Genomic DNA, 12,811 nt, shown 5'->3' with positions numbered 1-12,811 from the left:
GATGACTCACCATCTTGGTCACTCACATCTAGATCCTCTGCACCACTTCTCATCCTCAAGAAATCCAAGATGACCAGACATCAGCACAGTAATCCAGATGTGGTCATATAAAGGATTTATAAAGGGGAATGATAACTGCCTTATCTGTGCTTGTTAGTGTATTCTTCAATAAGTAAATAATCCTGTGAGTTACCCTGGCTATTTTAGCAATATGTCCTTCAACTTCAACTCTATCTACTACCACTCCTAGACACCTGGCTTCAATCAATCCATCAATTTCCTGGAGTAAAGTTCATTCAATGTGGTACATGGTTTGCACTTTTCCACATCAGATTGACATTGCCCATACTGTCAGCCTCTTTAAATCATCCTGCAAGATCTCTACATCACCTTGATTAACTATCACCCTGCCCAACTTTGCATCATCAGCAGCAAACAACTGAATATCTCCCTTCAAATTATTTCCCTTCTCATGATCTATATCATTTATGTACAAATTAAACAGCAGTTGTCCAAGCACAGAGCCTTATGGGACATCAATAGCCACCTGCCTTCTCCTAGATTCTGCTCCTCCATATACTTTTTCTTTAAGTGGTATTTCCTAATGGAGTTCAGCTACCACCTTTGCAAATTTACTTCTGTCTTTAGTGGCTCTGATTAAAATCCCTATGTTCAATTTTTAGTTCCATTTTTTATACTGTCTAGCCATGATATTTGTCTTCTTCTAGGTTTTCTCTTTCTGTTGATTTTATCTTCTAGTATTACTTGGAGAATGTTATATTTATCATTTCTCGTTAGATGTCCTAAGTAGGCAGTTTTTCTTCTTTTCACAATATTAATTCTCGATTTTCATTTATTCTTCTCAGTACCACTTCATTCTTCATCTTTTCAGTCCATAGGATCTTGAGCATTCTTCTAAATATCCACATTTCAAAGGCTTCCAGTTTTCTTTATTGTATTTGCCTTTAACGTCCACGTTTCGACTCCATATAGTAAACTTGACCATACGAATCACTTCATCATTCGTACTCAAATTTCAATGTTTAAGTCATTGTTACATAAAATGCATTTCATGTTGATAAAGGACTGTCTTGCAATTTCAATATCTCCATTTCACAGTCCAAACTTTCATTTAGCCAGAATCCCAGGTATCTGAATTTGTACACTTGTTCAATTTTATTTACATTTAGAATTAAGTCTGTGCTTTCTTCTTGAAGATCGTGAATATTTGTTGTAATTAAAGCGTTATCATCTGCATAGTGTAAGTTACTTATTAATTGGATGTTTATTACTCCTTCCAAGGCCTTGAGAAATAAGACTTCTGAGTAGATGTCCAACAGAAATGGAGATAGTACACATCCTTGTCTCACTCCTCTTTCGATTTTGATATTGCTTGTCCTGATGTTGTCTGTTAGAACAGACACAGTCTGGCCCCAGTAAAGGTTTTTAATGATTCTAACATCCTTATCATCTAGGCCCAATTGTTAAGATGTTTATGAGTTTATTATGCTGGACCTTATCAAAAGCCTTTTCGAAATCAATCAAACAAATATAAAGGTCAGTTTTGTTTTCTGCATTTTTGTGCCAAGATACGTGAGCAGAAAAGTGCTTCTCTTGTTCCTAGGCCATTTCTGAAACCAAACTGGGTTTCACTAATGAGATCATTTCATTTTTGGTATATTCTGTTATGAATAATTTTTAGGAATATTTTGAGAGTCTGGCTCATTAGGCTAACCAATCTAAAATATCACAAGATTTTGTATTAGGTTTTTCAGGCAATACAATGAAGATTGAGTTCATCTAGTCAGAGGGTAGTTTACCAGTATCATAAATTCTGTTGAATAATTTTATCAATATTACTCTCATTGATTAGTTTATCATTTCTGCTGGTAGTTCATTGGTCCACACGCTTTACCAGTTCTTGATAATTTGAACATCTTTACTATTTCAGACTTCAAGATAGGTGGGCCTGTGACTACATTCCTTGAATTTGTTAAGTCTTGTATATTATCAGAAAGTAGTGACTTAATGTATTCAGTCCAAACTTGTTTTTTTAGATCATGTTTTTTTAGGCACATTTTTATTAATGATAGAAGTTAAATATGTAAATAATTAATATAATAAATAAAACTAATTTAGTAGGAAGTCAGATGAGTAAATTTATAGTTACCAGTACAGATGAGTCTTCAAACCAATTTTAACTGAATCTGAAAGGTTGTGTTGGAGGTAAAACAATGAGTGAGTTGGGGATAAAATAATAGAAGACTAAAGCCATGAGGGTTCTAAACAATGAGTGAGTTGGGGATAAAATAATAGAAGACTAAAGCCATGAGGGTTCTTAACAATGAGTGAGTTGGAGATAAAATAATAGAAGACTAAAGCCATGAGGGTTCTAAATGAAATTAGGGAGTGATCAGATGGCACAGTGTACATGACAGAATCATATTAACAATTAAAATCCAAAATCATTAAATTTTAATGTGTGAATAGATTTAATCTAAGGTGATTTGGTCACTTAAACAGAATGGGCAGCAGTAAAGAGCAGTGAAGTGTTTTGGCACCTTTTCCTTAAACAGAGGAAAAGGGTAGCAAAACAGTTGATGACAAGATGGCAGGAAAAGATGCAGAGGAAGACCAAATTGGTGATATATAAAATTGTTATTTATTTTTAGAATAGTAATTTATACATGAAAATATACTGTGTGACCAAGTACACGTTTCAAAAGAAGAAAATCATGATAAATATGTCTGTGCCAGGCACTGAACTACATCATGATGTTTTACTTACTCATGGGGCAGAATGCTATAAACTGTATCATGCTTTCTATTGGCACATCAGACATATATATGACAAATTGTAGCATACTTTCTACAGTAAGTACATGGTATAATTTGTCACATTCTCCCACATTGATTTTAGTTATATAAGTAACCAACAATTAAAACAAATTCTATGTTTGGGTGGCATGTTTAAATTAGTAAATATGTAGTGAATTATATGCCAACTAAATCATATGATTTAGCACATTTAAGGGGGGGAAAACAATAAGAATGAACACAAATTTGTTTCAGAAAAATAAATATATATCACAGTAATAAATAAAAATAAATATCACAAATATGCTTTCAGAAGACTGGAATGAAACTCACTGTATAATGAACCCCCCCCCCATCACAAGCAAAACAAAGTTTTATTGCAGCTGCAGCCAATGCAATGTCGTAACAAACTATTAAAAAAAAAAAGAGATTTGAGGATGAACAAAGGTTATTTCCAAGAAAAGACCTAAATCCTTTAATCTCGTCACAAATCAAGGACTATTTTTTTTTTTTTTTTTTTTAAATATTGGCCCATATATGAGAGGTTGGCTGTTGTCAACCTCTCATATATGGGCAATATGAGAGGTTGACCTCCTATTGTACGTTAGTACCGTATATGGGTAGCTGTAATTGTAACATGTTGGACACATCTAGATAAAATCAAAGAATTATGTTATTAAATTTTCAAATAAGAAGCCCACTTCAAATTAATACATTTTTTCAAAAATGAGTAACTTTAATAGAAAGGGGGATGGTAAATCCCTTTATGTTTTAAAAGCCGGGTACGAAACTCGGATCGAAATCCATAGAGTTTCATGCCGAAAAAACTATCGGCAGGCCCAAGTGTAAATGATCACTTGGGTAGTACCACACAGGGCAACTCCGAGCAAAGGTGGAGCAAGCTCCCTCACTAACTTTAATATTCTCTCATAATGTAAAAGCCAACTCCTAAGAGATGTGTATATATTGTTTTACATTATGAGAAGAGTTCACTACCCAGACCGGTTTCAACCTTTTTTGAGGGCTCATCAGTGAGTAGGTAGACCTGGAATATCAAGGTTTTAAGTGAACATGAACTTACATACCTGTACTAGTTCATGTTGTAGAAGTATGTAAGGTCTACCTACTCACTGATGAGACCTCAAAAAAGGTTGAAACCGGTCTGGGTAGTGACCTCTTCTCATAATGTAAAACAATATATATACATCTCTTAGGAGTTGGCTTTTACATTATGAGAGAATATTAAAGTTAGTGAGGGAGCTTGCCTCCACCTTTGCTCAGAGTTGCCCTTGTGTGGTACTACCCAAGTGATCATTTACACTTGGGCCTGCTGATAGTTTTTTCGGCACGAAACTCTATGGATTTCGATCCGAGTTTCGTACCTGGCTTTTAAAACATAAAGGGATTTACCATCCCCCTTTCTATTAACAATTTTGCCAGTAAAATAGCCTTTTGGCTTATTAAATTAATGAGTAACTTTGTTATAATGGTATCTGCCATTGTGAGAGTCAAGCAGAGAAGGAAGTATACGAAAGGAAAAGAGCCTTATGGAATTCCATTATTAGCTTGAGAATAAAGAATCATCTGACATCACATAATATGCAACCAGAGAGAGAAGGCAATCCACAAGTCAGAAGACAATAGGCCTTTGACTTATTACAATCAAATGCTTAAGAAATATCAAGAACAACCAACCACTTGAGATTTTCCATACTTTTCCAAAACATTTAATTAAGGAGGAAATTAATGATCATTCCTCATTAATTATTGATCCTACACTGTCCACTTTCTAGAAGTTACATATCCAAGAAGATTTGCAGATGATTTACAATGGTGGAATCCATAGTGACAATCATTTATTGGTCAACAGGTTTCCCAGATAATATAGTAGTTAATGGTTAAGTTTTTCTACGTTACTTTCGAAAGAATTGAAGTTAGAGAAATAGGAATAGGAATGTCAAAATCATAACTTGACAATAAAGATTTGTCAAGTTATGATTTTGACAATAAAGAGAATAAAAAGGTGACAAAGAGATCAAATCTAAAGCACAATCCCTTAGAGCAGTTACAGAAATGCCACCAGCCCAAGATTTCTTTGATTTGATATTCAGTTTGGACAAGATTTGTCAGATCTCCTTCTAGTGAAAAATCAAAGTTGGGAGGGGGGATTAAATGTTGTGTGCCTGAAATGATAAAATATTTCCAGGAGAATGGTTCTTCTGTGTGTACTAATTCAACAGACCCATCTGAAGGTAAAAGAGGTGGAAGCAAGGATGCACAGAAATTAGTGAACAACTCTACAACATTGGGAACACAGGCACATGATTTCCCTTTGGACACAAAGCAAGTTTCTTGCAGATGGCTCTTATCAAAATTAGTTTGGAATGTACTGATAATTTGCTTGCAACTATTTTAAAGCTTTAACACAGGCAGAGAAGGAAGACAAAAATTCCAGTGAAAGCCAGTTATATTCTTGATTCTTCTCTTGTACAGTCTCAGCATACTTCTTAGAGAACAGAGTTTACTAAAAGAAAGCAGAATGGGGAAATGATGGTTTCTATACCAATAAGTATTGTTTTGGTGATGCACTCAGCACAAATATTTGGATCAAAAGATTGAACAATACACCAACAAAGTGGATTACTATCTTTGCAATAATTTGATTACAATTATTGCAATAAACTTAACATATTAATTCATGAATTAGTTAAGCTTTAAATATCAGAGAGCATACTGCATTAGATTTAGTGCAATAATATTATGGCAACACATAAGACAAAGTTCTCAAGTTGCAGTTAGTATCAACTGTGATTATTATTATTAACTGTGTTGAGGAGAAAGGAGGGGAGGAATAGTTTGACAGGAAGACTTTGTAACCAAATCATATGCCATGTGAATTTTATTTAACATGAGTTTGGGAAAAGATCATAGATTGCATGACTTCTTTATGAACACTGATTACAGAGATTTTTAGTGTGCGCTTCTAACGTGAAGATGATATGAAGGGGAGGATGAAACTTTATATAAATATTATATAATTCATTCATTTAATTCAGCTAATAATTTTGGCATTATTATATTAGTCATCAATCAGTTCATGGGATAGCATAATTAGAGCGTCTGAGATCAACTATGAATAAAGGATGGAAATATGTGTAAAGAAAGCACAGAAAGAATGGGCGCAGACACTACCTGTAAGAAAGAAATGGGAACGTTGAGAAATGTTTTGCATTTTTTGTGTTGCTTTTGATCACAAGCTCAGAGCAACCATAGATATAGAGATTTATGCCAGAATGTTATATACTGAACTCCACAGTCCTGGCTTCCCTAGTGGGTCTGCTGTATACAAGCAAAACATCACCTTCAAACAATGCTTGAATTGGACTTGTACAGTCTATGATGTATAACAGACTACTGAAAGCTGTTGTATGAAAAGACAAATCACAATACATACATATTCTTCAAATCAGATAAATGACAATTGCCAAGATAACATTATTTATCAGAGTATACTGTTCAATCTATTAAGTGTGGTAAGGAGTTATAGTGGAGTCTGGTTTAGACTAGTACTCTCCCTTGTTGTAGGTGTCAGAAAAATTACCATTAAACATTACACCACAGTTCTGAAGAGACCCAGGTTAACTATCCTATGGAAGTTTATGGAAATGAGCAGTTAAATATCAACCATGACAATGCACCATGTCATAATGGAATTTTCTGTGATAACATGCATTGCAGAAATGGGAGCAAACAGACTATTCAGAATGGAGTCCTGATCAGAATTCTTATAGAGAACCATATTAGTCCACTTGGTGAAGTCCAATTTCACTACAGGATATGAGTCATTTTAGTGTTGGCATGAGCAAAGATACTAGTATTCATTCATCAACGTTTAGTACAAAGTCTACTGTGAGGAGTGACATCACTAATCAAGGTCAATGTAGGGTTAAGATTTTTAAAAAAAAAAAGAGTTTGAGGGTACATAATTTTTGTAATGTGTGTGTTTGTGCTGTGCATATCAGTCTATGCATTTCTTTTTAATTTTACTACATCCTTAAGAAACAGGAAATTTTATCACCAATATCATATTTACATACAGATTTTGCATTTTATCATAAGTTTTGGTATTATTAAGGTTGATATAAAAAGTAAGAAATCTCATAATGAAATCAGAATTCTCCAGAATCTAACATGATACTGTGGACACACACAAACTCTTTTGTTGTTGTTACTGTTGATTTCTATGGTAAAAATCAACAGGAAATTTCATCCCTAAGGACTAGCGGAAAAAAAAATGTCGACCTATAAATCTGTGGATTTATTATAACAGAAGGAAACAAGGTTCTTTGACATACCTGATGGTAGAGATTATGACATTCCTGGCATTCTATAAGTTGATTGCCTGGAGATACATCTAATTGTCTAAACAGTAGGGAGGAAAAAAATTATTAGAACCAAAATTTTCAAAAATATAATTATATAATACAGTTCTATAAATGCTAAATATAATACAATTATATACATTAATTAATAGCAACCTTAATGGAAAAGAGGTTGAGTTAGCAGAAGAATTATAGAAATACTATGTCAAGATATGATGTAGTGAGAGCCTTCTAAATAATAAAATAACTTTTTTTTTCATGCATCAGAGAAAGATGCAAGTGAATTCCATTGAAGTTCAACTTCTGTAACAGAATTCAATTTCAAATAGGGAGAAGTTGGCAAATTTCAAAATGGGAAATTGGACAATGAAACTTATTTCTTGTTGTTTTAAGGATACTTGCGACATAAGACTGAATGATATAATCACGTAATCACAAGAAAGATATTTATTTAACCAAATATTTCGGTCTGGAAATAGCAGACCATCGTCGGTGGTATTACAAGAACAGTTTAAAAAATATACAAGCTAGAATACTAACAATAGATCGTTGAAATTAGAACATGCCGCGTGATGTTATATCACTAAGTATGAAACGAAATATTTTGAAGTAGAAACATGATTGAATTTGCTATTAAAAAAAAAAAAAAAAAAAAAAAAAAAAAAAATTAATGAGTAATCTTGATTAGGCTTTCCCAGATTTTTGATATAGATATGCAGTCATTACGATTCAGGTTGGGATGATGGAGCAAGGCCTCCACGCTTTCCTTGAACAAACGTTCGAACCTATAACGGGATCTATGTAAGAGGCGCGTTTTGGACCAAAGGATGCTGTGGTCAGTTTCAATCCCGTGTTGAGCCAAACCAGACTTTTCAGGTTTATTGTGAAGAATGGATGATTGATGTTCTTGGATTCTTTTTTCAAGAGAACGTCCAGTCTGTCCAAAGTAAGAGAGATCACAGTTGCAAGGAATTTGATAAACTCCAGGAAGAGATAAAGTTGAGCGTTTGTCTTTAGGAGAAGGAAATTGAGAAGACAATTTGTTAATAGGAGAATACGTAGCTATTAAATCATATTTCTTTAAAATTCTTGCGATAGGTTCTGAAATACCGGAGATATAAGGAATAGGTACTCGACGTATTGAATCTTTGTTGTTTTGTGGAGGATTATAAGATGTAAGAAGACGTTGAATACTTTTTTCAGAAAAGCCATTGAGTTTCATGTGTTGCTGGATAGTAGAAAGTTCTTTCTGTAGATAATCAAAAGTAGAACAATTAGTTTTGGCTCTTTTGATGAGACATTTTATAATTCCTGTTTTATGACATGGATGATGGGCTGATTCTTTCAGAATATAACGACCTGTGAATGTTGGTTTCCTGTATACTGTAGTTGTAAGAATATTTGAAGATGATCGGATGAGGAGAACGTCTAAAAAAGATAACTGGTTGTTTTCTTCTAATTCCATAGTAAACTTTATGCGATGATGTAAGGAATTAATACTGTTTAAAAAGGAAGATAAAGTGTTTTTACTGTGAGGCCAAATAGCAAATATGTCATCTATATATCTTACCCAAAAAGATGGTAGAGGGAAACTAGATGTGAAGAGGACTTTTTCTAAATGTTCTAAATAAAAGTTGGCTAAAGCTGGAGAAAGAGGACTTCCCATGGCTGTTCCTTCTACTTGGCTATAAAATTTGTTTTGACATATGAAATAACCAGAATGTATAACGAAATCGAATAGTTTTATAATATCTTGAGGAAAGATGTCAGCAAGTAGTTTTAAAGTTTCCTTAAGAGGTACATTGGTGTATAAAGATTCTATATCAAAACTAACCATAAGATCTGTAGGTTGTAATGAGACATCTTTTAATTTTTCTAAGAAATCTGAGGAGTTTTTTAAAAAAGAACTCGAGTTGCCAATGTAAGATTTCAGTAATTTAGCTAGATATTTGGCTATACGGTAAGTAGGAGAATCAATGCAATCTACTATTGGACGAAGAGGATAGTCAATCTTATGGATTTTTGGAAGGCCATAAAATCTAGGAGGTCTTGCAAAATGAGTTTTAAGTCTTTCAATTGTGTCTTTATCCAAACTGATGACTTCATCAAGGAGAGAATTTAATTTCTTTAGTTGTCTGTTGGTTGGATTATAATCAATTTCTTGATATGTGGAGCGATCTCGAAGCAAAAGAGAAAGTTTTCTTCTGTAATTTACTGAGTCCATAACTACTGTTGCTTTTCCCTTGTCAGCTTTGGTGATAATGAGGTGATTATTTTTTCTCAAGGACTGTAAAGATTTCATTTCAGAAGGAGATATGTTAGAAGGAGGAAGTTTAGCCTTAAGTAGAGAAGAAGCGACTTCTAGGCGAAGAGCATTAGCTTTATCGCTGGTTAGATGATTAAGATTCCTTTCAATGTTAACTAGGAAATCTAGATATGGTATTTTTTTTGGAACAATAGAAAAATCATTCTAAATGTAGCTAAACGTTCTACTCAACGTGCTTATAATAAACTAAGTCAACATCTTAACCGTAAATATGAGGCTCTTTCGTCTAAACAATCCAAGCCATTCATAACTCCAGATAATTGGATTGTAAATATATCCGGACGTCCTTTGACTAAAAGCGAAACCCTCATCCTTTCAAAAGGACATGATTTTTCTATTGTTCCAAAAAAAATACCATATCTAGATTTCCTAGTTAACATTGAAAGGAATCTTAATCATCTAACCAGCGATAAAGCTAATGCTCTTCGCCTAGAAGTCGCTTCTTCTCTACTTAAGGCTAAACTTCCTCCTTCTAACATATCTCCTTCTGAAATGAAATCTTTACAGTCCTTGAGAAAAAATAATCACCTCATTATCACCAAAGCTGACAAGGGAAAAGCAACAGTAGTTATGGACTCAGTAAATTACAGAAGAAAACTTTCTCTTTTGCTTCGAGATCGCTCCACATATCAAGAAATTGATTATAATCCAACCAACAGACAACTAAAGAAATTAAATTCTCTCCTTGATGAAGTCATCAGTTTGGATAAAGACACAATTGAAAGACTTAAAACTCATTTTGCAAGACCTCCTAGATTTTATGGCCTTCCAAAAATCCATAAGATTGACTATCCTCTTCGTCCAATAGTAGATTGCATTGATTCTCCTACTTACCGTATAGCCAAATATCTAGCTAAATTACTGAAATCTTACATTGGCAACTCGAGTTCTTTTTTAAAAAACTCCTCAGATTTCTTAGAAAAATTAAAAGATGTCTCATTACAACCTACAGATCTTATGGTTAGTTTTGATATAGAATCTTTATACACCAATGTACCTCTTAAGGAAACTTTAAAACTACTTGCTGACATCTTTCCTCAAGATATTATAAAACTATTCGATTTCGTTATACATTCTGGTTATTTCATATGTCAAAACAAATTTTATAGCCAAGTAGAAGGAACAGCCATGGGAAGTCCTCTTTCTCCAGCTTTAGCCAACTTTTATTTAGAACATTTAGAAAAAGTCCTCTTCACATCTAGTTTCCCTCTACCATCTTTTTGGGTAAGATATATAGATGACATATTTGCTATTTGGCCTCACAGTAAAAACACTTTATCTTCCTTTTTAAACAGTATTAATTCCTTACATCATCGCATAAAGTTTACTATGGAATTAGAAGAAAACAACCAGTTATCTTTTTTAGACGTTCTCCTCATCCGATCATCTTCAAATATTCTTACAACTACAGTATACAGGAAACCAACATTCACAGGTCGTTATATTCTGAAAGAATCAGCCCATCATCCATGTCATAAAACAGGAATTATAAAATGTCTCATCAAAAGAGCCAAAACTAATTGTTCTACTTTTGATTATCTACAGAAAGAACTTTCTACTATCCAGCAACACATGAAACTCAATGGCTTTTCTGAAAAAAGTATTCAACGTCTTCTTACATCTTATAATCCTCCACAAAACAACAAAGATTCAATACGTCGAGTACCTATTCCTTATATCTCCGGTATTTCAGAACCTATCGCAAGAATTTTAAAGAAATATGATTTAACAGCTACGTATTCTCCTATTAACAAATTGTCTTCTCAATTTCCTTCTCCTAAAGACAAACGCTCAACTTTATCTCTTCCTGGAGTTTATCAAATTCCTTGCAACTGTGATCTCTCTTACTTTGGACAGACTGGACGTTCTCTTGAAAAAAGAATCCAAGAACATCAATCATCCATTCTTCACAATAAACCTGAAAAGTCTGGTTTGGCTCAACACGGGATTGAAACTGACCACAGCATCCTTTGGTCCAAAACGCGCCTCTTACATAGATCCCGTTATAGGTTCGAACGTTTGTTCAAGGAAAGCGTGGAGGCCTTGCTCCATCATCCCAACCTGAATCGTAATGACTGCATATCTATATCAAAAATCTGGGAAAGCCTAATCAAGATTACTCATTATTTTTTTTTTTTTTTTTTTTTTTTTTTTTTTTTTTTAATAGCAAATTCAATCATGTTTCTACTTCAAAATATTTCATTTCATACTTAGTGATATAACATCACGCGGCATGTTCTAATTTCAACGATCTATTGTTAGTATTCTAGCTTGTATATTTTTTAAACTGTTCTTGTAATACCACCGACGATGGTCTGCTATTTCCAGACCGAAATATTTGGTTAAATAAATATCTTTCTTGTGATTACGTGATTATATCATTCTGAAACTTATTTCTGCCTATGTACAAGAGAGGTCCTATTGTAAAAATAGTCATAATTTACAATTCGATTCCTTTTGCAATTGCTTCTAGACATTAGAAATTTTATTAGTTTCAGCTTCATAACTGCATATGATCGGCACTTGCAATGTAATCGATAAGAAATTGATAATTGCTTTTAAAAAATTGTAATGTATGTGAGATTTATTGTACTTACTGTATATCTCATAATTATAATTTCAATGGATCTTGATTCGAATTCGCAATTGTTAAGCGTACAGTGATATCGGTCATTCATTATAAAAACATTCTCTTTTTGCCTAACAATGTGTCAGTCATTACTAACTTCTACATTATGAAATTTATGGATACAACTACTGTGTTAGTGTAACCAAAATATACAATCGATGTTAAGGTCAAAATATGTTAAGGTCATCTTCTGGAGTATCGTATATATACAAAGAAACAAGCTGCACTACAATCTGCATGGAATACTAAAGTTGCTGATTAACCGTTAAAACTATTTGCCTGACCTCTGGTGTTAAAAAAAAACCTCGCTACATCAAAGCTAGAGTCCTGTTATTATTATTATCTATTAGGTTACAGAGATAAATTAAGTGGAGAATAACATGTTTATACAGAAAATAATAGATAAATAAATAAATAAAATAACTTATATAAGAATACATATAAATTGCAACAACTGGAATGGATAGTGGCCAATAAAAGATGAAAAACTGCTTCAAGTCCTAAAGTCAGAGTTTGCTGGAAATAAGTGGGCTGAATGTGTGCCACCCAAATTCTTTCGATTTTTAAGCCCACATTATTATTGTGATTAGGGTGGTTAATCAAAATTTCAGAGGCTTCTTTAAATATTTGTTCATACCAAGTTTTTGTGAAAACTCG

General features: G+C 33.4%; 1 protein-coding gene across 6 annotated transcripts in view; it reads right to left on the bottom strand.

Annotated features, from left to right (window-relative positions):
• Window positions 1–12,811, bottom strand: part of LOC150095587 (integrator complex subunit 12-like) — a 274,079-nt gene that overhangs the window by 164,658 nt on the left and 96,610 nt on the right. For all 6 annotated transcript variants that reach the window (XM_090410188.1, XM_090410194.1, XM_090410189.1 and 3 more), the window contains exon 5: window positions 7,173–7,239. In XM_090410188.1, coding sequence (XP_090266314.1) covers window positions 7,173–7,239 — 67 coding nt within the window. The remainder of the gene's footprint in view (window positions 1–7,172; window positions 7,240–12,811) is intronic.

This window comes from Typopeltis vanoorti, chromosome 20, assembly GCF_054136105.1.
Source record: "Typopeltis vanoorti isolate ZY-2024b chromosome 20, IOZ_Tvanoo_1.0, whole genome shotgun sequence".
NCBI classification, from domain to species: domain Eukaryota; kingdom Metazoa; phylum Arthropoda; class Arachnida; order Uropygi; family Thelyphonidae; genus Typopeltis; species Typopeltis vanoorti.
Note: the sequence above shows the minus strand (reverse complement) of the source record. Positions and strands in the feature narration are given on the sequence as shown.